This window comes from Rhinolophus sinicus, linkage group LG13, assembly GCF_036562045.2.
Source record: "Rhinolophus sinicus isolate RSC01 linkage group LG13, ASM3656204v1, whole genome shotgun sequence".
Lineage (NCBI taxonomy): Eukaryota > Metazoa > Chordata > Mammalia > Chiroptera > Rhinolophidae > Rhinolophus > Rhinolophus sinicus.
In genome coordinates this window covers 12,786,826-12,813,811 of record NC_133762.1, presented here as the reverse complement: position 1 = coordinate 12,813,811, position 26,986 = coordinate 12,786,826, and the positions used below count along the sequence as shown (strand labels likewise).

At 39.5% G+C, this 26,986-nt stretch overlaps 1 protein-coding gene across 6 annotated transcripts in view; it reads left to right on the top strand.

Annotated features, from left to right (window-relative positions):
• Positions 1–26,557, top strand: part of BLM (BLM RecQ like helicase) — a 60,498-nt gene extending 33,941 nt beyond the window's left edge. The window contains exons 13-22 of one of the 6 annotated variants that reach the window (XM_019716110.2): positions 80–186; positions 1,563–1,723; positions 6,863–7,058; positions 9,229–9,419; positions 13,104–13,251; positions 17,511–17,710; positions 18,170–18,362; positions 20,915–21,037; positions 23,005–23,206; positions 26,238–26,557. In XM_019716110.2, coding sequence (XP_019571669.2) covers positions 80–186; positions 1,563–1,723; positions 6,863–7,058; positions 9,229–9,419; positions 13,104–13,251; positions 17,511–17,710; positions 18,170–18,362; positions 20,915–21,037; positions 23,005–23,206; positions 26,238–26,415 — 1,699 coding nt within the window. In that variant the 3' untranslated portion in view covers positions 26,416–26,557. Of the gene's footprint in view, positions 1–79; positions 187–1,562; positions 1,724–6,862; positions 7,059–9,228; positions 9,420–13,103; positions 13,252–17,510; positions 17,711–18,169; positions 18,363–20,914; positions 21,038–23,004; positions 23,207–26,237 lie in introns of those variants that run through there. The other 5 variants (XM_074318132.1, XM_019716111.2, XM_074318131.1 and 2 more) reach the window with 5 other exon arrangements.
• The last annotated feature ends 429 nt before the right edge of the window (positions 26,558–26,986 follow it).

Sequence of the window (26,986 nt, the reverse complement as noted above, 5' to 3'; positions counted from 1 at the left end):
ATCATTATTTAATTTTTGAAGGTGCTTGAAACTATGTTTTCTTATAATAACAAAATTTTATGTTTTGGACTTCTTTTAGGTTTACCATGAGCTTTAACAGACATAATCTGAAATACTACGTGTTACCAAAAAAGCCTAAAAAGGTGGCATTTGATTGCTTAGAATGGATCAAAAAGCATCACCCACGTGAGTACAGCCATGTGATGAATTATGTCTAGAAGTAATAAACGTCTTTTTAGTGCCACAATAGAATATATAAAATTGCATATTAAGCATTTCTCATTATGATAGCACTGGCTTTCTATTTATAGAGCAGAATATTGCAACTCTTTCAATTCTGGAAATTATAAAATCTCATTTGGTTTGGTAACAATAAACCCTAACAAAAATATATTAAATAATCCCTCCTACATCGCTGTATTATAATTTGTGTTTTCAATGCCTTTCCTCTGGCTTGTATCAGTGTATGAATTATATAGGTCTTTGTTTTAGTGACTTTTCCCAAGTGGGTCTCCTTTTAAGTTATATTAACTAAAATGAGATTCTGAAATTCATGGTAGTTTTTCATATAACAACCCCCTTTCCACTTTTCCATGGACAATTTTTTTGTTAAACATCTTTATTTCATTTTTTTAAAATTAGTATACATATTTGTTTAAACAAATCAAACAATGCAGAGACAGACCAGGGAAAAGTGAGTAATTTTCCTCTCTAAGCTCCCCTCTCCCGGAGGCTCACATTAATTGCTTAGTGTGCATATTTATACCTTTGGCTCTACCATAGAGAGATGACTTTTTCTTTAATGCCTTTCATTTCTAATCTTAAAACTAACATACATAAAGACAACAAATATATTACATGCTCTTTGAAGAAAATTTAAAAAGTGACAAAAAGAAGAAAGCAAAAGACAAACCTTACCTCAAGATAAGTCAGTGTTCTCATTTTGGTTTATTTCTTTCTAATAATTTTTGTGTGCATTTTTCTTTCCATTAGCATTCTATATAACCGCCTTTCTATACTTAACCTGTTTTATATCTTGAGCATTTTCCCTTGTCTTTTTAAAAGCTTGGAGAACCACTTGATAGTTATATTTTATTTCATAATTTATTTTCTTAGTTATTCCCCTAATGTTGGCCATTAAAATTTTTCTAATTTTTAAAATTATAAACAAAACTTTTTGCATAAGTCCTTATACCACTTCATTTTATAGGTTAGTTTTCTAGAAGGAAACTGAATCAAAAGGTAGAAGCATTTCTAGAGTTCTTGTTACATATTGCCGTATGTGGTCTACAAAGTTTGTGTAAGGGCGCCTTCCCGTTTTCTAGCCAGTGTGAAATAGAGCCCAGGTTTGTCCAGGTCCCACTTCAGGAGACATTCAGAGGGACAGGATTAAAGGTCAAATCTTATCATTTCCAGTGCATTTGACTTTCTTCCTTGAATTATTCTACCTACATGATTTTCCTCTACTATAGGAAAACTATGGGGGTCTATTTATGGTTCATGTATTTCTAACAACATAATGAAAATTGGTATTTATGTTATAAGTCCTCATTTCTTGGCAGATGATTCAGGGATAATTTACTGCCTCTCCAGGCGAGAATGTGACACAATGGCTGACACCTTACAGAAGAATGGTCTCGCTGCTCTTGCTTATCATGCTGGCCTCAGTGATTGTGCCAGAGATGAAGTACAGCACAAGTGGATCAATCAGGATGGCTGCCAGGTAACATTTTTAAGATAAACAAACACATAATTTTTTTATAGTATATAAGCAAACTTGCCCATGTAGAATGAAAATTGTTTTTACCTTAAGTAGTGAACATCAAAATAAGACTGAAATTGAAAAAAACAGATGGTTTTTAAGACTTCTAAAGTTTCTTTTTCTTTCTTACATCAAAAACATTTTTACTGAGATGTAATTCATATACCATAAAGTTCACCCTTTCAAAGTTTGCAAGTCAGTGGTTTTTGGTATAGTCACAAGGTTAGTATAGCAGCCATCACCACTAATTCTAGAACATTTCATCATCTGAAAAAGAAACCCCATACCCATCAGTAGTCACTCCCAACCCCCATTCCCTGGCAACCACTAATCTACTAATCCGTCTCAATGTTTTCAAGATCTGTCCACGTTGTAGCATATATCAGTACTTCATTCCTTTTTGTAGCCAGATAATGTTCCATTGTATGGTATGCCATAGTTCGCTATCCATTCCTCAGCTGGTAGACATTTGGTTGTGTCTACTTTTTGGCTATTGAACATTTATGTATAAATTTTTGTGTGAACATGTTTTCAATTCTCTTGGGTATACAGGAATGGAATTGCTTAATCATATAGTAACTATGTTTAACTTTTTGAGGAACTGCCAAACTTTTCCAAAACAGCTACAGAATTTCGCATTCCTACCAGCAATGTATGAGGTTCTAATGTGTCTGCCTCCTTGTTAACACACATTACTGTCTCTCTTTTTTACTACATCCATACAAGGATGGATTTGAGGAAAACAAATAATAATTTTTTTCAGGCAGTGAAGTTTTCAGCACACACACACAAAAAAATTACCCTGAACATAGGAAAAATATCTCTCAAAATTATTTTTTTAAGGGAAAACAGAAGAAAATCTTTGAGAATATCAGTCTAGTATCCTCAGAAAGATGTAAGAAGACTTGACTTACATGAACCAGAAGCAGTTTGCCATAATATCACAGACTGTGATGAAGGGCGATAAAAATGCAGTTTACCCAAATAAGAAAATTCAAGAAAACCAAAACAAATAGAATTATATATCAAGACACAGATGGTCTGACTCAGTGTAGACATTTGAATCAATGATGTAGTAAATAACTTGAGAATGTGAAGGGAAGAAACAAATGTGATATGTTGGTGACAGGGAATAGGGGTTTAGCCCAAGAATAGTAAGTGTACCCAAGGAAGATATCAGGGTAGATGAAATATATACAGTAGTTAAATGTATTATAAATAAATGTATAAATACATAAGAATTTAAAAGACAAAAATTACTAGGGAAAATCTTACTTGTAGACATAGTTCAACACTTTGATTTGCAAAAGCTGAAAAATTATATTTATCAAGGTAAATAGTTACTCCGTAAAGAACGAAAACCAGACATACCTGAGACTGTTGTACTAAATTTAAAAAGTAGGAACAGACTTTCTTTAGAACCAGAAGAAGGAAGATTGAGACTGAAGAATTTCATACCCAGCTCATTGTCACTTATGTTGAAAACAACAGAAAGGCATTTTCAGATATGTAGAAGTTCAGAAAATATATCACTGATTTATCTTCACTGAAATCATTACAGATTTCAATCTTCCCAAATTAATTTATATATTTAATTAAAATTCTAGTGTTTTTTTCCTTTGATATAAACTTTCTCTAAAGTTTTCTGGGAAGAATATTCAAGTAAAAGTAACAAAGAATTAGTGAAGAAATTAACACGTGAACACTGGCTTTGCAATGCATTATAGATAGATCAATGGAACAGAAATCTAGAAACAGACTGGAAAACATGTAAAACCAATATATGATGAGGAACACATTAAAAATTAATGAGGGGGGCAGCCAGTTAACTCAGTTGGTTAGAGCATGGTGCTCTTATCAACAAGGTTGCCGGTTCGAGCCCCACATGGGCCACTGTGACCTGCGCCCTCCACAATTAGATTGAAACAACTACTTGACTTGGAGCTGATGGGTCCTGGAAAAACACACTTAAAAAAAAAAAATTAGTGAGGGAGGGAAGATTATTCAACTACAGGTACCGGTTACCTAATGTGGGGAATCATTTTGGATCTTCATATCAAAATGAATGACAGGTAAATAAAGGTATTGGTATTTTAAAATGTATGAATTCTGAGTAAAAGAGAACCTAAGCTTAAAAACAGCCCAAAAGAAAGTAATCACTAAAAATGATTAAAAACCTGAAGAACTCAACACTTTTGTATCGATAAAATTAAACGTAACAGCAAAGTAAGAAATGTATCGTCAGCAAATAAAACATAATGAAGAGCCTGTAAAAATTTGTTAAGAAAAACATGAGTCTTAAGTAATCAAGAGACTGTTGAAGAGGAAGAACTACAAAAGGCTAAATTCAAATGTTTTTTTAAAGTGCTGCTTTGCTAATAATCAAAGGAATTCAAATTTAAAACAGTAAGAGATCATTTTCACCTCTTGTCTTAGCAAACTAACTAGCTGTTGGGGACAGTGCTGTCACAGGCAGATGCCTACAGTGCTCATTACAGCCTTTCTGGAAAACAGTGTGGCGGATGAGTCTATCAAGAGCCTCAAATCTGAAATGCAGCCATGGAATTTATATCAGTGTTATCTTTCGTAGTAAATATCCTAATAGCTGTTCACTACTAAAAAGCCTATATGTGAATAGCCTAAACGTCCTGAGAGAATGATTGGTTACACTGTGGTCCTACAATCCTGCCATTAAAAATGATTTATGAAGAATTTTTTAAGGATATGAAAATGTTCAAGTGTTAATGATGGAGAAAGGTAATAAAAAATAGAATTTAAAAGTGTGTAATCTCAAACATAAAAAATAATTGAAAAATAGACAAGAAAAAAAGCCGATTTTTTTCAAGTTCTTTAAATCTTTATATATAGTATAAATATTCTACAATATATACATGCATTTATATATATAACACTTTGATCAAAAATATGGTTTTAAAAATTGGTAAGGTTTCTTTCTTTCTTTCTTTCTCTCTTTCTCTTTTTCTCTTTTTTTAAACTTTTATTTATTTTAAATGTGTTTTTCCAGGACCCATCAGCACCAAGTCAAGTAGTTTCAATCTAGTTGTGGAGGGCGCAGCTTACAGTGGCCCATGTGGGGATTGAATCGGCAACCTTGTTGTTAAGAGCACTGCGCTCTAACCAACTGAGCCATCTGGCTGCCCTCTTTCTCTTTTTAATATTTATTTTATTTTTCAGTTACAGTTGACATATAATATTATATTAGTTCCAGGTGTACCACATAGTGGTTAGTCATTTATGCAATTTATGAAGTGATCACCCCAATAAATCTAGTACCCACCTGACACCATGCATAGTTATTACAACATTATTGACTATCCATCATTGGATGAATGGATAAAGAAGAGGTGGTACATATGTACAATAGAATATTACTCAGCCATTAAAAAGAATGAGATCTTGTCATATGTGACAACATGGATGGACCTAGAGGGTACTGTGCTGAGTGGAGTAAGTCAGACAGAGAAAGACAAATGCCATATGATTTCACTTATATGTGGAATCTAAAGAACAAAATAAACAAAATAGAAACAAACTCATGGATACAAAGAACATTTTGATGGTTGCCAGCTGGGAGGGGGGTTTGGAGGGTGGGTGAAAATAGGGAAGGGATTAAGTACAAATTGATAGTTATGAAATAGTCATGGATTTTTTTTTTAAAGGTAATTGTTTCTGCTCTCAGACCAACTAATCCAACTGGACAGCCTTGATAGATTAGTGAGATAGAATAAAACTTGGTTGTTTTTCTTCACAAAGAAATGATTGTAGCCTGAAGTTTTAAAAGCAACACAAATAAAGAAGGAAGTAACAACTGAACAAAGCCAGTGTTCCCACTTATGAGCAATAAGAGCTTTCAAAAAGAGTTGGCATCCTCAGTGACCTTGAACCATGTGCCCACCCAATCTGGGAGACGTACCCGGGCTTCTTGGAACCCTGCGGGCCTGTGGGCTGGGACATCTCGCTCCACCGCCTCCCCGCCTGCTCTCTACCGCTGGAGGCTGTGGTAGACTTCCTCTCTCCAAGGAGATTTGTCTTTGATCAAAGCACCGTGGCTGACTAACCTAGAGTTCAGGCTGCTGCCATTCCCAGCATGGATGACTGTACCCACTTGCCATCCACATGCTCTGTAGCTTCAGTCCTTTTCTCTGGTACTCACAGTTACTGAAACCATGGCATTAACCTCCTTCTGGCTGTCAGAGAGTCCAGTTGCTTTTCAAATACTGTGCTTGCAGTACCAATTCATTTATTGAAGTGCTAAAAAACAGACTTGCAGCTTTATTTGTATAGTGTAATTTTTCCTGGAGATATAATGTTTTTGTCAGGGTTAAATAGGTCCTAAATTTGCACCTGAAATGGATACTCTTGAAAATGACTTTTTTACTAAAAGCTGATTTATCAAGCTCCTGAAATGTAACTATCACCTTGCTTCCACTAAGTGATTTGCATAGGCCCAAATCGGTGGTCTCTAGCCTTTTTTCTTTTAGTATAAGCAATTCTCAAACTTTTACCAACATGAGTTCCAATAAAAATTTCACTTTTTGACTTTGAAATCAGCTGATGAATAAAAGGAGTTGGTGTGTGATGAGCTGCTGTCACTGGGAAGACAGATGGTAGGCACTGGAACAGGTCAGAATGCTGTTACTGAATCATCCGAGACGCTGGCAGCAGTGACCTCTGAAAGCTCAAGCCTGGGGAAGCCCTGAGCTCCTGGGTAGCACATTTCTGACCACTGGCCTGGATATCCTGGCTGTGTGAGCAACAGCCCTCCCACCTCCATATCAAAAACATAAGAGAACAAACAATGACAACGCATGGCGAGGTGACTGCTATTGATTCTGGTTCCCCTACATGATAATACCAAGCCACACCGAGCTTCTCTACCTTCTTGGGTCTTAATAGAACTGCAGATTGTCAGTGTGAAAATCTCCTATCAGTCATGATAAATAATGGAACAAAGTTAAGGTATTAGGTTGTTGCATAGAGTACATTTTAAAGTAAGAAGATAAAGCTTTTAGAAGCATCTGTTACTAAATGTTTCTTTAAATGCATTATGAGTCTAATAGGCTGTTGCTCTTACATCAGGTTATCTGTGCAACAGTTGCCTTTGGAATGGGGATTGACAAACCCGATGTGCGATTTGTGATCCACGCCTCTCTCCCTAAATCCATCGAGGGTTACTACCAAGAATCTGGCAGAGCTGGAAGAGATGGGGAGATATCTCACTGCCTGCTTTTCTATACCTATTATGATGTGACCAGACTGAAGAGACTTATACTGAGTAAGTCCTCTTCAGTCTTGAGCTAGTAGTAATCTACTCCTGCTATTGTGGTACTTTTGGTCTAGTTTTCCTTAAGTAGTCATAGAAAAATAGAGGTGCTTATATGAATATGGAAGTTTTATTTTAGCTCATTTTTATGATAAAAGTATTGCATGCTTGTTATATAAAACTCACATGATAGACATGTATCAGATTTCCAAACCATGCCTTGTATACACTCCTGCCCTAAGAAATAACGCCTGTTTCCTTTCTGTCCTTCCAGACTTAGTTTTTGCATGCATGGTTGCATATAACACATTTTTCATACATGCAAAAAGGTGAAACAGGGAAAATAATGAGCTCTCATATGCCATCATATAGGTTAAGAATTTAAACTTCATAAATATATGTGTGTGTGTGTGTATATATATATCTCCTTCTCCTATCTCATCCCTCTACCCTCTCCATTAGGCAGTATCTTGTATTTGGTGTTCACCTTTCCCAAATGTATGCATTTTACAATGTAAATGGAATTATGTTATATGTGGTTTTAATATATATAGTAACCTGATTTTTTTCAGTCAACACTAGTGTAATTATGACTCCAATTAATATGCATAGCTTGACAATAGAGAATTCCATTGTATGGTTATTCACATTTATTTAACCAATCCCCTTTTAATAGATGCTTAGATTGCTTATTGTTTTTCACTGTTATCAGTCTTGAATATCCTTGTACAGATATCTGTGGGCATTTATGCAATTACGTAGGATAAATTTCTAGAGTTAGACTTGCTGGGTCAAAGTGAATATATATTTTAGAATTTTATTATGTCCTTTGCTCATTTTTCTACTGGGTCATGATAGTTAAATACGTAAGTACATTTTCTTAATAAATTTGCCTGTTTTGAGACCACTTTTGAATGAACTCTGGCAGAAATACTGAACCTGGGAAATGGCACTTACCAAGCATTGTACCAAATAATGTATCACCTGATTTGCTTGCAACCACTGGCTTTTGGTGTAGAGTTAGTCCTGTGAGAAAGTGGCTTCAGAAAGGTTTTGTAACCTGCCCCCAAGAGCACCGATGTGGCGGCAGCAGCAGCAGTGGTAAGAGGAGTGGTTGTGATATTTAGAGATCACATTTCTTTAGCATTTACCATATGCTGCTGTCTTAAGAGCTTTACATGTATCACTTCATTTCGTCTTCACAACAACACTAAAAGATGCTACTATTACTCATTTATAGAGGAGGAAAATGAGATACAGAGCGGGTAAGTGGCAGAGCCTGATGGAACCTACTGTGTCCATTTGTGTTCTTAAACAGAACCTGTATTAAGTTAGGTCCAAACAATTGAATAAGTATTTAAGTCCTAACCACTTGGCAACCATTTGAAAAAAATGAGACTCATAAAGTAGGGAGGAAAAATTTTATTTCATTCTTAACTGACTACAGCTGCTTACAAGTAGAAAGTATGTACATGTTATTCTCAAAGCTTGGAATCGGACTGGAAACCGCCACCCTCATTCGTCTTCTTCTTCTCATTGATTTTTCTGGAGGTACTTGTTTTTTCATAGAACTACCAAAAATTGAACTTCAGTAAGATGTCATTGGAGGGAATGGGGGACACCATGAGCTACCTCAAGCTAGTAGTTCATGTGGTCTTCAACAGATGTCAGGTATTGCTGTGTTTTCCTAAAATGTAAAATACCCTGCCAGTGCCCCATGGGTTCACTGCAGCACCCCGAGTTCCTTGGCGTACAATTTCGGAACCACTGGCTTAGCCACTTTCATCCCAGAACACAGGCAATGCATAGCTCACTGCCATAGTTCCATGCTCTGTTTCTCTGGCTGTGCAGTGCATGCTTGTATGATAAGTGTAGTAAATATAATGCAAATCTTCCATCATTGGGAATAATGAAGATTTGCAACAAAATTTTTAGGTACTCCTGACCAAATGTATAAATCTACATTTATACCTATAAAACTAAAATCCTGAGGGATGAACATAAATATTCAATTAATTACAGTATAGAATAATGCCATATTGATATCTAATACTATTAATAATAGTTTTATTTCATTTAGTATTTAAAGTTATATAAATCTATTGTAAATATTTCTGTGATATTTATTCTTTTCTATTTTTCTACTCTAATAAGGATGTTTTGCTATGTTCATCTCTTTTAGTGGAAAAAGATGGAAACCATCATACAAAAGAGACTCACGTCAATAATTTGTATAGTATGGTACATTACTGTGAAAATATAACAGAGTGCAGGAGAATACAGCTTTTGGCTTACTTTGGTGAAATTGGATTTAATCCTGATTTTTGTAAGAAATACCCAGATGTTTCTTGTGATAACTGCTGTACAACAAAGGTAAAAAAAAAAGTTATCAATTCTTTGTAAAGGGAATTGCCAAGATTTTTTTTTATTCTCTTAATTTACAAAAGTTAGATGACAGTTGTGGACTCCAAGGGATTAAACAAGGGAAAGATGGCTTCCTCCCCAGAGTAATTTGGAATGGAAACATTTTAATATTAAATCTATGGAATATCTTTAGAATTAAAAGCCCATGAAAAAATATACTGGACTAACCAAAATACTGAGGTTATATACATGCACTGATAATTATAGGATATTTTAGAAATATCATTAATCTGTAAAGATCCAAAAAAATCTAATATGGGCAGGTAGAATATTTTCACTTCAACTCTAATCTATATTTAAAGATCTCAATTTCAAAAGAGTTTAATAACTGGTGTGCTGTATGTTTGGATTCAGATCAACTAGATTGCTATATAAATTGGTTTTTAAAAAACTGAAGAATAATGACAGTAGCTTCTGGATGAATTTGCTATCATTTGTCCTAAAAACAGCCTTGGGGGCCTGTTAAATTCAGTCACTGGGCACTTATTGTACCTCTTATGGTAATTCGATGTTTTAATGTCTACTGTACTTTATAGTTTACAGAGCATTTTCACATTTGATGATATGATTTGAAATGTGTGTGTAAAGTGCTGGGGATTCACAAGTGAATGTAGGGTGGGCCAATTCGTAGACTGGAGGGGTGACAGATGTATGTATTCGTGTCATTGTAATATTGTGTGATCAGTGCAGTTAAAAAGACACAGCGCTAGGCGGAGCAGAGGCAGCTTTCCCTTGGGGTGGAATCTGTGGGTTCGTGGCCATCTCCACTCACTGCACCCCACACTAGACATTGCCACTCAGGTCACTCATTCAACAAATATTTGTTGAGTGCACTGTCCTGGGAGTTCAGGGTACATCACAGAGCAAAATATAGAGATTCCTGCACTTGAGGAGCTTACGTTCTAGCAGAGGGAGGCTGAATACAAACCATAGCCATAAGAAGCACATGTTAAGGGGTAAGAACTGTGGTGAACAGCACTGCAGTATAACGGATGGGATGCAGGATGCAGGATTAAACCAAGTGGTCCCGGGAAGTCTTATTGCAAAGATGACACCAGAGCAAGACCTTGAAGGAGGGAGTTAGCTGAGCAGCTCTCTGGATGGGGGCATTCTTGACTGAAGCCCAGAACAAAGGCCCTAAGGTGGGGGGCACGCCTGTGTGTTTGAGGGACCGCCAGGGAGCCTGTGTGGCTGAGCTCCGAGCTCGTTAGGGGAAGGGTAATGGCAGGCCTGACTGACCCTCAGCCGAAATGTTTAGGGAAGCCTGTCTCGCAGGGAAGATCTGGAGTTCATCTGAGGGCGTGTTGAGTTAGATAATGTCTGTTAGATCCAGGAATTCGGAAAAGAGGCAGGTGGTGCATATAAATTTGGAAGTTGTTAGCTTATAGATGGTATTTAAAGCCATGAGAGTAGATGGAATCTTCAGGGGTATGAGTTTAGGCAAAAGAAAAGAAAACCAAAGACAGCCCAGGGACATTGAGAGAGTGAGGAAAGAGGAAGAACTAGGAAAGGAGACTAAGAAAGAACTAGTAAGGTAAGAGGAAAACTAAGTGTTTCAGGGAGTAGGAGGTGCTAACTAGTCAAATGCCGCTGCTAAGTGAAGGCCTGAGAATTCCCCATGGGTTTAGCAGTGCAGGAATCACGGAGACTTTGACCTGACCGGTTTCAGCAGAGTGGGGCAAAATCGGAGGCAGTGAACGTATAGAACTCTTTCAAGTTTTGCTTCGAGGATGAACAGAATTGAAACAGTCGCTGGCAGGGAAGTGGAGTCAAGAAAAGACAGGAGAAGTAAACATGTCAGATGCGGATTACCAACAGGGCATGAAACATGATGTGTAAGGAGAAGGGAGAATTGCGGGAGCAATGTTCTTTGGTAGGCGAGGGGTTGGCACCTGTACCTTGGGAGAGAGACTGGCTTACCTGGATAGTCCGTCTATAATAATAGGGGGAACAATGAGGAAATGAGGGGCAGATGCTGATGGTGAAGGAAGTTTGAAATCTCTCCTCGTGGCTTCAGTTTTCTCAGTGAAGTAGGAAACAAGGTTGTCAGCGACAGTCGGGATAAGAGAAGGGATTGAATGGAAAGGAGAAAGTGTGAAATAGTCATCTAAGACAAGGGCCAGCAGACGTTTTAAATGGCCAGAGAGTAAATATTTTAAGCTTTTGGGCCTTCGAGTCGCCATCTCTGTCACAGCTACTACTCAAAGCTGCTATTTTAGCCCAAAAGCAGATATAATAAATGCATCAATTTTCCATGGCTGTGTTCTAGTAAAATTTGATTTACAGAAACGGCATACAGCTCATGGGCCAGAGTTTGATGACTGCTGTTGTGAGAGAACAGGGGAGTGCCAGAACAAGGGTGTATGATGATTACCCAGCAGCATTGAGGGTCCACTTGAGGTTTGTGGCCACGTATCGAGAGCACCAACCGTCAACATGGTTGTGTGTGATTGTCTAGCCGAGTGCAGCTACAGAGGTACAGGCATCAATGGTGGAGAACTGCACCGAGTCGAGTGTGTTCTGTCAGGCAGTGTGACGACGTGACCTACAGCCAAGGGAGCTGAAGGTCTGTGGAAAATAGTGTAATGATGACTGGCGATGGGATTCAAACTGAGGTAGGAGAACATCTGAGCATGAAGGTCAATGGCTAGGCAGTCCCCGTGGATTGATTGTTGAAGTCAGAATACTAGACGGTGTGAGTTGGGAAGGTAGGAGGTGGTGAGAGTGAAGGGTTGCCCTTACTAATTAGGCTAAAGTAGCAGGAGACCATGGAGTGAGAGGCTGATGTAGGTGGAGGACGGGACTGTTGGAGCAGAGATCGAGATGCCAAAGGCTAAGGTATGGGAGGGTCATCTCTGTACTAAGTCACCAAGAAATAAGCAGGAATGATGTTGGAGAGAGTGACAGGGTTCTCTTTGGTGATGATTCTAGATGGAGCCTCAGAATCACTACCAATTGTTCGTATAAGACAGGAAGCCTATTAGTCTTCGTTTAGGTTGGTGGAATGTGGCAGATGAACAAGGATTAGAAGATGGGGGAACTGCATATACAGAGGCACAAAAGCAAGAGGCAGCTTTCGAGAACAGCATGTGGTTAGTAGTGCTAGTTTAGAGAACTAGCATAGATTAAAACAGAGAAAGCCTATAGTAATGGGGGCTTTAGAAAGTAGGCAGAGTTTGGAGACACCTGAGGGGAATGAGAAAGCGAACTGACAGGAAATAATAAAAAGGATTGACTGTAGTACCAAAAACCCAAAAGAAATTAGAACTCAGAAATTTGCATGTTTTCATCCCAGAAGTCACCATCCAGTAAGTGAGAGAGCGCTGTTCTAGGAGTTATGAAGGTTTTGGTTTTTTTTAGAGTATTCTTACATGTAGAATACTATCAGATAATTGAAAGACAAGATGGATGTCTGTGAAATAGTACTAAAATAGTTATAGTGGAGTGCTAATTGTTCTAGACACAAAGTTAATATAAGAACTTAGAGAAAAATGAACATTTGAAACTTCCTTGGTTTTTGATCTGGAAATGGTTAATTATGACACCACTGTAGTTATAATAGTATTAAACCCTAGCAATCTAGGTATCATTATCTTTCATTATAACAGAGGTAATCTCTTTTTTTGTTCATAGGATTATAAGACACGAGATGTGACTGATGATGTGAAAAATATTGTAAGATTTGTTCAAGAACAAAGTTCATCACAAGGAACGAGAAATATGAAACATGCAGGTCCTTGTGGGAGATTTACTATGAATATGCTGGTTGACATTTTCTTGGGTAAGTCATCTGTTTTATTTGCATTACATCAGTTGAAATTGAACATCTAAAGAATTCATTACAAGTACATAGAAAAAAAAATCACTTGTCTATTTTCTTACAGAATTTAACGGTTTCAGAATAAAACCTTTCTGTGTAACAAAAAACTCAGTTTTTATGAATTATGTCAATTGTTTTTATAGAATTTATGTAAGTCCTTAAGATGAGTTCTCACATACAAAAAGAAAATAGTAAAGTATACAGTTCCATCTGAGTGAGTGGAGTATAACTTGCTTGGAGAATTACCCATTGACTGACTTTCAGTTCAAGATGGCAACCTGAGCGTAAGTATCTGTCTTCTTTTTTTGCTTGAGGCCCTGTTAAAATAATAGTAAGGAAATAAAATGAGGAATTAAATCCGTAATGGCGTAGAGAACTGGAGAGAGACCATCATCTGATTAGAGGTTTTAAAAATCTTTTAGGAAATGGATGGAAGCATGTTGAGAAATGGAATGCAAGGCAATAAACCGCAATGCACAATAAATATAGGAGAGTTACAGCAGACGAGGAACTATCGACCAGGAAGAGCAGTAGGCCTAGAGTTCCTAGCCGTGCAGGGAGTGGGAGTGAAAGCAGAGGAGCCAAAAGTAGGAGGGGGCAGTTAAAAGAGTCTGCCCACAAAAGAACTACATCGAGTACCACCAGCCTGGCATTGATTCTGGAACAAAAGTAAATAAACTGAGGACTAGAAAGGCAGTTTCTAGTGTGGGGGGGCTAGAGCCCAGAAGTGGCATTTCAGGGGCACCCACCACCTAAAGTCTGGTCCCAGCCACTTACTCCATAGCAAACCTGATACCTGGATATCCTCATTCGGGGGAGGAATTTGGAGGGAAGTAGACTTAGATATAAAATAAAGAAGGAAATCCACCTGAAAAGTTTAACCTGGTCCCTGAAGGTTATATATAAATGAACAATCAAGAGAAAGACCAAATGAGTAAAGTATCTGACCCTGGGGATAGAGATAACTAGAAAATCGGCCATAGCTTTGGGGGAGAAGGGAGAGGAAACGCCTAATTAGTATCTTTACAAAGCTTAAATAATAACAGAATGTTATGGAAAAGAAAAAAAGAATGAGAAATTACTATTAAATTTTTTAAATGACTGACAAAGTAATTTTAGTGGAAAGGCTGCAAGATAAAGTCTAGGAAATCTTCTAAGACTGGAGCAAAACATATATGGAAAATAGGAGAGATATAGAAGATCAAGTCTTAGATATAAAATCTGACAAATAAAATTTTTGAAATAGAAAATAGAAGGAATTATCAAACCAGTGATAAAAGAAAATTTCCCAGAGTGGAAGAGAAAAAAGCCTTCACATTAAAATGCCCACTGAATGCCCAATCAGATACTTTATAAGATCAGATTTAAGAATATCAAGAGTAAAGAGAGATTAGGGAAGGAAAACTTCCTCTATCCTTTTAGATTTAGTAGTTGAGGGCCTGCATATTAAACTGACAAAAGACAGATTTAATCACGTATATAAGGGTGTTCACAGAAAAATGTAACTCAAAGGGGCAGTTAGACTTTGGGGCTTATATACCATGTTAATAAAGGGAAAGGAGGGGTAAAAAGGACACTCACAGGAAGACAAATGATTTTTAAAAAGATAAATGGGCCCTAAGGAGAATAGATAGGCGGGAGATACGATAATCTTTGTGACAGTGTCTATTTAGGTGTGATGTGGAGACTTCTTATCTCCGATGAGAGAAGTCAGTCTTCCCTGGTTGCTCCCAGGGAGGGAATTTGTGACAGTTGAGTTCTTGTGAGGGTCTGTGCTTGCTGGAAGATAAGAGATTTCAGGAACTCAAATGCCTTCTGCTCACTAATTTTTATGTCACGGTGGCATATTCTGAACCCCTTCAGAGATAATCCTGAAAGCATTGGAAAGGATAAACAGAAACCAAAACCAAACTGTCATCAGATTAATATCAGCAACCCTGGAGACTAGGAGGCAAAGAAAGTGAGTGCACATCATATGATACGATACCATAAACACAGGAAGTGACAGATGGGCCCAGTGAGAAGAAGTCCCAGAAACACAGCTATGCAGCAGGTCCAGTAAGCAGTCTGTGCAGATTGTACCAGAACGTCAAGAAAAATGGGTCAGAAGCAATATAGAGAAAGAATTAGAAATTAAATTTTTTATTGATGGCAGTGAAAAACACAAATGTTACTTCTCAACAAAAAAGGAGAAAGGTGCTTAGAAACTCCCGGGGAAAGAGTATATAAAAGAGCTAAGGTCAAATGTAAAACAAAGGAAATTGTTACACACTTTTGAGTAACTGACAAAATCTACCAAAAAATAATCCATTTGTCTGGATGCAGTAAACATCCTCCTTAGGGTTATCCAAGATGACATTTCAAAGTGCGGAAGGAAACTTATTATAAACACTGTTGATTGAACGATAACAGAGTCAACATATCGACTAAAACATGGTTGGAGAACAAGGCAGGATGTAGGTATTAATCTTGATGATATAAAAATAAAAATTGAAACGTAAAAATAAAAGAAGGGAGTACGGCTTGGGGTGCTAATAACCTACATAGTGGGGAGGAATAGTGGTGAGAAGTTCTGTCTAAAGTTATAAAAATATTGACTTGATGAACCAGTATTATTATATAACTAGCAAAATTTGAGTCGGGATAAAGTGAAGACGGTGGTATAAGTGAGATAAAGCCTCGTCTTGCATAATGGGAGGGTCAGTAGATAAATGGCAGATGGTGACTGGCTAGTGGAATGATAGCAAGGGTTAGGGATCAGTGTGAAGCAACCACAAGAAATGAAAACAAAAGATGTTTAAAAAGTGATTGAAGGGAAGTGAAACTGGGGAGGGCAAGGTGGGGCAAGAATGTTGCTTTTAATTATAAACCCTTCTGTAGTAGATTTGTTTCCCATGTACATGTAGCACATTCATTAAATATATATAAAGCAATTAATAAGTTCATTTAAAAAAAAACAGTAATAGCCTAGATTGAAGTAGGTTTGCTCAGTTTCTCAGCTGTTTTTTGTAGATCTGCTCATTCCTCAGGATAAAAGCAGCGTTTAGTGCTGGTTTTCCCATTCTGGATTCTCACCTTCTCCAAGTTTGGACCTTTTTCAGGGGGTATAAAGGGTTGCAGATAAAATAATTTATTATAAGAGTGACACACAATTGCTCTACATTGTAATATATAAAAAACTGAAAAATACAAATAACTCCAGAAAAAAACTGCTAATATTTTAACGTGTTTGCTCACAATCCCATATTTATCATACTATGTGTGTAATTTATATCATTATTACCATATTGGTGAAATGTATGTAAGTCTTGCTTTAGGACCTATTTTTCTATTAAAAATAACGGTGTGTTAAATAGCCTTTTAAACACAGCTTCAACTACATCTCTGGTTGCACCTTTCATTTAAATTCTTAAAAAGATTTCTAAATCAAATATTTTTCTGACACATTCTTCAGTTTCTCACTAGCTCTTTTATGATTTTTAAGAAATTATTTATGTTTCATTCTTAGAAAGCTTTACAAAGTAACTGTTAATTCTGATTATAATCAGTGTCACAAGGCTTTCTAAGTAGATTGTTGTAATAAAACCATGGTTAAGAGGAAGACTTTAGTGATTACAGCAGCTGGATGTGAAGCCAAGAGGTTCAGCCCAGTGTGGTGCCCTCAGCCAGCGGGAAGAGGGGAAGTGTGCGCGGTCTGTGGGATGCCACGCTTTTGGTCTGACATTTGTAGAGGCTTCATTTGTGAGCGTGACAAAAAGTATGGACTTACATACTTTGACTGAGTAGTGATTTCAGTGTAGGACCAGAGATAGTATTTATAAAATTAACTGTCAAAAATTTTTTATAACTAGATCAATAATGCACCGTTACCCTAATGGGGCACAGTGGTACGAAGCTATTAAAGTTTACATAAACTCTTTCTTAGATTTCTTTGCTCTAATTTATAAGCTGTAAATGCAGCATTATAAATGATAAATGTTATTTTGCTGTTGTTTTTCATCTACACATGTTATAAAAAGATGGAGAAAACATACATACAACCACAGAAATTTTAGAGCTCTATTCAAATATTCTCATTTTATGGGAATGAGTGTTTTCCTGTGGAATCGGTTTTCTATTCCATTTATCCAGACCTGCCAATAAATGACATTTTCAGCCTCTTCTGTTAGAGGGTTATGATGTTACATTTACTAATCTAACTTCTTACATCTTCTCACCAGGGAGTAAGAGTGCAAAGATTCAGTCGGGGATATTTGGAAAGGGGTCTACGTACTCGCGACACAATGCCGAAAGACTTTTCAAAAAGCTGATACTTGACAAGATCTTGGATGAAGACTTATATATCAATGCCAACGACCAAGCAATTGCCTACGTGATGCCCGGACATGAAGCCCAATCTGTACTAAATGGGCGTTTGAAGGTATGGTATTTAAAGCATTGATTTCATTTTGTTGTTTCACAATGAGCGGACAGAAACATATTACTACAAATTAAACTGTCTTTTCCAAAGCTTATGGATAGTGAATTGATTTATATTGTCCTATATAAACATATTCTGTTCCTCTTGATTTGGAAAGAGATCTTAAAATTGAACCCAAATAATATAATACTTGTCTAAATGAATTTAATGGGTTATAATTTCACTAAATTGTCATACATTTAGTAAATAAACATTTGTCAAGAAGCTGTTCTGTGCTAGGCCCTGGAGATATAAGGATGAGGAATGCCCAGGCCCTGTTCCCAAGGGGCTTACTATCTACTTGGCGTAACAGAAATACCCTAAATACGTACATACATACAATTGAGCATTAAATAAAGCCTTTATTGGGATACAAGTGTGCATGTACCCACTCGTATGATCTCTCTCTCTCTCTCAAAGGTAGACTTTATGGAAACAGAAAATTCCAGCAGTAGGAAAAAACAAAAAGCCTTAGTGACAAAGGTATCTCAGAGAGAAGAGGTAGTTAAGAAATGTCTTGGAGAACTTACAGCAGTCTGCAAATCTCTGGGAAAAGTTTTTGGTGTCCATTACTTTAATATCTTTAACACGGCCACGCTCAAGAAGCTTGCAGGTAGGTGTGAGAGTCGTCTGTAGCATAAATTAATTATGTAGCATAAATTAATAGGCCAAAAGTTAATCTTGCTAAGGAACTTTTAAGGGCATAAACATCTCGGTCTTTTGTGTTATTTGTATTTAATCTCTAAATTGAAAGCTCAGAGAAAATTTAAACTTGTTCTTCAGATAAAATATAGTCTATCAGATATATACAGTACTTTGTTATTCAGACAGATTTTATACTTTTAATTTTATATTTTCCTCTGATGCTGGATGCTAGAAAATGGATAATTGCAATCTCTAACACCAGATGTTACCTAATGATGTTGTGTTTATTTTTTGCCACCTTTATGATGGTTAGCTGTGTTATGTATGAATGTCTGCAATGAGGAGCTAAGTTCCTTATGAGAAGAGATTGTCTTATGCTTCTTTGAATCTGGATCTAGCACCCTTCTAATGTCTTTAGTGAATAATACTTGCGGACCTGAGTTATTGCCATAGCTCCCGAGTTCTAATAGTAAGTTCCCTGGAAAATAGGCTGTCACATAGCTGACTGACCCGTGTGCATTACCTCCCCTGTTCTTCCTTCTTAATACTTCCCAATCATCGCCGTCTCTCTTTTCCATTCCCACTCTCACCACCATAGGTCATCACAGTACTTCATCAGTTCTAAGATGCCATCTGTTTTATGAACTATTAAGACAAAATTCTGCTGATTAAACTGTAACACAGTACTTTTATGGAAAGAATTGTTTTGAGTTTTTTATATAGATACATTTTTATCATATATAACTGCGCATACATGAGAAAACATAAAATCAAAATGAGTTGATTCAAATACTTGTAAAAATTCACATTCAAAGCCTGACTCTTCTGAATCATGTTTTGACTCAGTTGTCCATGTCTTTGTTTTGCCTCATATCACTGCGAATGTTAGTGATACAACCTTTTTAGTGAGTTCCACTATTTTCCTGGGTATTTTCTTCAAAACCTTTGTCACCCATCCTGACGTGATGGTGTTGTGTTCTTGACAATACGACCAAGTGTCAGTGGAAGGTTGCACACCTCAGTGACATGAATAAAACACTGCTTCATTCACTGCAGGGTTCTCCTGTTTTAGGCCATGTAAAGCCCTGGTCATCGCTTGTAAGAAACTATGGACTTGGGGTCATTTCCTCAAAAACAGATATTTATTAATGCTGAATTTATTCCCCGTTACCCTGTTTCTGAGATTGTGTGCGTTCACACTCACGTTTTTAATGCTAATCACAGTCTAGTCTTTCTATAGGCATTTCACGTGTCAGTTACACTCAACATGTGTGGAGCCAGCAGTGCAGTCCCGCTGCGGACGTGCTGACGGTGCTGATAGCTGTGACTAAGTCCACACACACACACACACACACACACACACACAGGTGGCAGCCACCACAGTACAGTTGCCATTTGGCCATCGGCACTTGTAAGACGCATCCTGTCCTCAGGAAAGCCAAAGCGTGAAAAAGTGTGTCTCAGAATTGATGAAATAAAGTGTTTTGTTCCTAGGCTATTAGTATAGTTTCTTAACTGCTCGTAACTCCAGACATGAACACGACACACATTTTAACCTTTCAAAAACTCTGCTATAACTCTAATAGCACTCTAGATAAAGTACAAATTCTATCAAGGACCTGCCTTTCTACTAGCCTTTCCCACTGTATCTTCCACTAACCCCATCCATAAACCCTCTAGTCTGTCGCCCAGGTCTGTTCCTTCTCCTCTAAACATAGAAATGATGGGAAAATCACAGATTTGAAATCCAGCCTTTGCTCAAGTCAAATACGTAGGAATTATGACTTCCTCACCCCCCATATCAGTGCACCATTGACTCCTGCGTCCCCAGCCCCTGAAACATCCGAATTCATCTTCTCCGTCTCCACGGCTACGTCTAATTCACTGCACCCCCTCACTTGCTCCTCCATGGCTCCCGCCGGGCCCCGAGTTTCTACTCTTTCCCTTACAGTCCATTTTCCATGCAGCAGCCAGAGTGACCTTTAAAATGACAGTCTTGTCCAGCTATGAGACTGATGTGCCATCTGTGTGCAGAGGACTCAGCGGCTTACTTTTAAAGTCAGAATACCCGCTTCCCCCCACACGCAGAAAGACTGGCAGAAGGATGGGTGTGGGTTCAGAGAGTATAAGAATTCCGTTACGGCCTTTTTGCGTAGGCTATACACGTGTGGAGTGCAGGGGAGAAGTCAGAGTTGCAAGTAGGAATGTGGGTGTTCTCCGCAAACAGTCTTTGTTGTGAGAACAGAGCAGCGGCTGGTTCAACTCTGAGGCACAGTGCGTAGGTCCCCCTCCAGATTCCCCCATGTCCTTTGCTCTGCCCTGACTTTACACCCCTTTGCTGCTGGAATTGGATGATGGCTCCTGCCCTATGGGCCTGTCTGCTTTAGAAAATTGGCCCGTGTTCTCAGTACTCTGCAGTAGTTGGCACTTAACAAACATGCTGAATGGGTGAATGAGGATGAATTCAGTGGGTTTTCTACGGGTGGTAATTTAAATTCCTAATTTTATGTCCATGCACAGAGTCTTTATCTTCTGATCCTGAGGTTTTGCTTCAAATTGATGGTGTTACTGAAGACAAACTGGAAAAATACGGCGCAGAAGTGATTCCAATATTACAGAAATACTCGGAGTGGACGTTGCCAGGTTCAGTATATAGTCAAATCTGTGTTTTCTCATCGCCTGTTTTGATATTAAGCGATGCCTCTCACTGGACTGGAAAATTCTGTGGTTATTGAATTGTGTCATGCTCCCTCCACTTTGTCACAGTGACGCTCAGGTGCTAGGGCTGCCCCCAGTGCTGTGCCAGGCACCTCATAGAGGACACTGGTGCTGAGGCCCCGGGGGTGCCACCTACTTAACCTCAGAGCCCAGGAGCTGCTGGCTCTGTGAAGGCAAACGCCTGAGGCATCCGGAGCGCTGGGTGCAGGTCAGGTCTGCCGCCATCGCGCCCTGTGGTCCCTGGCAGGCCGCAAAGGACCTCTGTGTGCTTCAGTTTCCTTATCTGAGGAGGGAATATGTTATCTGACAGGCATGTCTAAAGATAAAATTTCAGAGTGGCGTGTAGGTATTTTGGAAAAATGAACATGGACTTGGAATGCTAGATAACCTTACTATTAGTAGCAACTGAAAGAATCTGCCCGAGCGAGTGCATCATTAGCAGAAGCTCCCAGAGGTTACGTTAGGCCTGTCACGAAGCCCCTCCAATCACGAACCTCCTCGCTGAGCGATAGAAAGCACTGGCTGAGGGAAAATCAAGAAAGATCTTCTGGAGACTTCTGTTCTCTCGAGCAGAAGTCTCCTGGCCTCTGGCATACTGCCTGCTTGAGTAAGACAACGGACAGGCCTCGTGCGGTGTGCTTCCTGTTTCTGTAAAGGACCACAGTCGAGGTTCCTTCTCAAGGCTAATGGAGATAGTAAGCAGGCTGAGAAATGACTGGGCATGTGTTTCCAGGTCTATCTGTTCATAATTAGTTTTCTATCCGTTCACAAAATGCTGAAAAGTAGGATTTTCATAAATTCCTCTGTATAGTCGTTATTCCATTGAAGGCCTTGCTTTGACTGCACCGACAGTCTCTTGGTAGGAACATCGTGTTTGTTTAGTGTAGTGACTTGTTTGGAAGGGATTTTCGCACGTAAGACAGGGCTGTTCCATAGAAACAGCCGGTGTGGTACTGATCGCCGCCACTGCTGAGAGACAGGCACTGTGCCAAGAGTTTTCCCTATTTTGTACCACTCCATTCTCACAGCACCCATTTCACAGATGGAAATGGGTGAGGCCTTTTCATGTCCCCAAAGTCACACAAGCTGGGATGGCAGCGCTCTTTGCCCCAGCTGCAGTGCTTCCCCGTGTGAACCAGTGTTGGTGGGTCAGGGCCTTTTGTGCCCTCGTACAGGCAGCAGGGTAGCCTGAGGGTGAACCAGACCCGTCAGGAGAATCCTTCCTTCAGAAAGTGGAGCTGGACCACTGCTGACCTGTAGGGAGCTTTCACGTGCTTTGAGTGCCTTGGGGTGCCCATGCCTATGGAAATTACCATCTGAGCAGATGCGTGCTTCGTACAGACCCATTTCCCACACAGTATGTGAAATGTTCACAACTACTGTGCAAAGAGGTCTTTGAAGAGTAAAATATGGTCTGGAATTTTTTGATACTCATTCACTAAGTAACTTGTTCAAAGGTGAGGTACAGAGCATAGTTTGTTATGTTTCTCTGATATTAGGTTATGTTTTCAGCATGTTGAAAATGATAAAATTGTCTTTTATATAGCATGTTATATTTTTCAAAGAGCTTAATGGGATTAACTGCTGGCCGGTGATACACAACAGAGTATGAGCCAAAACTGAGGTTTCTAGTGAAGTTAGAGTATCACAGATTTTTTAATGAATTCTGATCCACTTTCTTTAAAAAATAAATTGCCACTGAACATGTTGGGGCCTTGTGAAATGACCAAAGGAATGTTTAGTTCTTGAGGAGTTGTCGAATCCATGCGGCAAGAAGATACCAGGCCAGCAGGTGGGTAGCTGAACTGCGCCTGTGTGGTGTGTCTCCGTGTAGACTAGCGACACCGAGACCAGCGGGATCACTGGTGAATGTCTGCATTATCCTTTTGTAGCCGAGGACAGCTCCCCACAGCTGAGCCCGTCCAGCAGCAGAGGCGCTGGGAGAAGTGGCCCTGAGGAGTTCGAGGAGGAAACACCCGTAGTTTCTAACTACTTTGCAAATAAAACCAAAAATGAAAGAAAGAGGAAAAGGATGCCAGGCCCCCAAAGGTCTAAAAGAAGAAAAACTGGTTTCGGTGATTTCAAGACAAAAGCGTAAGTTCTGAAACCGGTTCTGCATTATAGGGTCTAAGGGAGAAAAGTACAGAAGTACAACGGCTCTGGTTTGCTTTGACGCATTTATTAAAATAATTGCCTCTGCAATTAATGGGGTGATGATTAAGTTTTGATCCAAAACAAAAACATTTGTTCAGATTTTTAAAATATCGACTCCTAAGTTAGTTATCACTAAAGTTTTCTAGTTTGCAAAAACTTCTCCAATTGTGAGCTTAACTTAGAAAAAAATTTTTTTTGATAATTGCTCTTCTTAAGAGACTTTTCCACCTGAAATACTGTAAATCATATACTAACTGAATAAACAAAGGGGTTTGTTTCCTCCCTTTTATGACTCTGTCAGTACTTGCTGCACTGCTTTTATTGCCGCAGAACCTGTGTGCCTCACCTGGAGGCCTTGCACACTCCCTGCCTTTCATTAATACCTGGGAGAGCCAACCTCCCATCCTTTGCAAGGTAGCAGAGAAGAGGTCATAACAGGAAACCCAAAAGGTCAGTCAAGCCAGGCCTCTAGGGGCTGCGTGAATGGCTTCCATCTTTCTTTTCCCATATGTGCCTGGCCCTGGGCTGGCACGCGTCTGCTGTGGGGTGCTGTCTGCACACCACAGGGAAACAAAGATAGCATTGTCAGGTCCTGGGTGGTGATCTAGGCAGCGTTCGTATTTCTTCCTAATTGCACTGTTTCTGGCAGGCCCTTTTTTTCTGTCTTCTGCAAGGACATCCTCTGTCCTCGCCTTGTAGGTCAGGTCTGGCAGGATCGTGACCGTCCCATCAGTCTGGAGAATGCGGCATAGTATCACCGAAATGCTTACAGAAAAAGGGAAACAAGTCCTCAGTAAACTTCTTCAAGCTGTTGTTTTTCTTTCGCAGTTTTTCTACCTCTTTTCCTTCTGGTGAATAAAAAGCAAAACTTGAGGGAGGGAAGAGAAGCAAAGGCACATGTTACCGAATTGTCATTTTCTTCTTAAGTCCGTAAACAAACATCTTGTAAGTGCTAATCCTTCTGCCAGGGTACAGAAATTAAAGGCATTAGTAAATGTTAGTTCAATTTTGTGGTTTTCAATGCGCAAGTGACCAGCAGATGTTCTTCAGTGGGGACATGTTATTTTCTTCATTTATTCCTCCATTTCAGGAAATACTCACTTCCTCAGGAGCCCACACAGCGTAGGAGCCCTTAAAAGGCGTCTGGTCAGGCCCCCTGGGGTTTATGATGAGAAGCTGAGGCCCGGCCTGGGCAAGGTTTGTGCGGGGCCGTCCCCAGCCTGGTCTCAATTTCACAGGTAGGGCTGGACACTGCCTGGCCCGTGCCTGCTCAGAGCACTTCCATTTGTGCCCATTGTCCATGGAGATCCCTTAAAAACAATGATAATCTTCTCGTTTTTACTTGTTAGAACAAAACAAAAACCATATTTCAGTGTTCGTTGCCATTGGCTCCCTTACACAGTTTCACAACTTTTGCTTATAAGAGTGAGGCACTTTGCCCTGTGGCCTGGAACCTGATCTAATGAGAAGTAGGAACACTCACACTTGTCCGAAAGCCAGTCCCATTTTGATGTTTTTAATTAGCCTTTGTGTTTACGATTGGCTTCTCTAATCCCTGCTGACTAAAACCAGTCAGTTTTATAACTTTATTTTACCCGTATAACAGCTTTTTTGTATCCATGCTTCACTCTCCTCCTTTCCACTGAGCCACTCTGATAGTTTCCCCCAGTTTACACTCTGCTCACCTGGGGGAGAGTCTCTGCCCAGTGACAGAATACACGTGGCTCTTTGCCAGGGACCTGACTCTCCACCCTACCCTCAGCGCTTCACCTCCTGAATAACACACAATGAGCCAGTTGTGTTCAGGGCGCTCTAAGTGGGAATAAAATGGATGGCAGGATGAGATGGAGGCAGTTTCTTTCTGTAAATCAACATAAAAGCAGGTTTTTGCTCGGGGCTTAATTTCTCATTAGGAAATCAGCATAGGGAAATCCAGGGCTGCTTCTCTGCTGGGTGAGCAGATCTTTGCCAGTTCTGAGGAAAATTGCCCTGGAGCAAGCGCTTACCAATGTTGAAAAACCACTCTTCACCTCGCCCCGCCAGATCGTCCTCACCACAGGCTGGTGGACCCCCAATTCAGAGATGGGAGGCCACTTGCCTGATTCAGTCTTGTTACAAAGCAGCAGGAAATACTTATGTAGGAAAAAGCTTCTGTAGAGAGTTCTGCCTGCTGTTATCCTTGTAAGACATGCTGGCCCTGTGGGTTTTTTTTGTTTTTGTTTTTGTTTTTTTTTACATTTTATTTTGGGGGGAGAAAAAATACAGCTTTATCTTCAAGTCAATGAGGGACGTGAGGTGCTGGAAGGACTGTGTAATAGGCTCCTTCTTCCCTGGTTTTAAAGTCACTAAGTGGGTGGTGCGAGCACACAGATCTGGGAGTGGAAGCAAGCCAGTGAGGTGCTGGCGACGTGGCCGTGACAGAGGGACAGCTGTGCCAGACCTGCCACTCGCCGGCCTCCCCAGGGCACCACATCTGCCGCCTTGTTGTGGCTGGGCTGGCAGGAAGAGGCGGGGCTCTGCTCCGCCCGTCCACTTGCCTGGCTGCCTTTCTCTGGACTGCAGCACAGTGATGCCAGCGTGTCTGTTGTCCGGGCATTTGGGGCCTTACCCAAGGTACTCGCTTTCTTTCCTTGGTCAGATTAGATCTGGGAATGTGGAGCTGGGCTGTTACCTGGATAATCGGCTGTGAAAAACAAGACTGGGGAGGAGGCACATGGGGTGTGGTCTCAAGTCACAGAATCAGAAAACTGTCCTTGCCATTCTAGGCAGACAGATTTACCTGAAGGGTGGCAGTCCTTTACTCCTTGTGTAAACGAAACTGGCCTGACCCCCAGGGGTGTTCATAGGCAGAAAATGAATAGAGACTCGTAAGACCAAGGAAAATCATGGGATATACAGCTCCATCAGGTTAAGAGAAGACTGTCCACTTTGGGTTTTATTTAACACTTCATTTTTCTTTGTCACATTTTAGGAGGTCCACTGCATGCAGAAAGATATCTCCTAAAACTAAGTCCTCTGGCGTGTTTGGACTGAGTTCAACTGTGCATGGTTCTCGGGCAGCATCAGGAGGCAGTGGAAAACTGGGGATCATGGCCCCACCAAAGCCTGTAAATAGACCCTTCCTCAAGCCGTCGTATGCATTCTCATAACAACCACATCTCAGTGTACAGCGATCTTACTTCTCAGGCGGCATCTGACCATCTGTGACCATAAAGCTGTTAGCTTCATTATACCATTTGTAATTTTTACCCGTGTCTATTAATATTTAAATAAATGCTTGGGGTGACAGTTCTTATTTTTAAAATAAACGTTTTCTTTTGAATAAGCATGATTTGCTGCCTCTGCAAGCCTGTGGCTGTTGTTTCTGAGGCTGAAGCAGCAGCTGAATCATCTCAGTGAGAGAAATTCTCAGCACGGCATGAAACACAGAAGCTAAAGCAAAAGACACGCATGGGACTGTAAAAAAGACACTCATTGTGAAACTGTAAAACTTTCTGTAGAAGACAAAGAAAATTAGAAGAAAAACGAACAACAGAGAAAATAGGGAAAATACATGACAAAGGATTAATATTTGTAATACACAAAGTACCTATAAATCATTAAGGAACAAAGACAGCCCAGTAGAAAAAAGGATGTGAATAGGCTCTTCTCAGAAGAAGAAATAAAAATGGCCCACAAACATGTGGAAAGTGCTCAATCTCCATAAAATATAAATTAAAA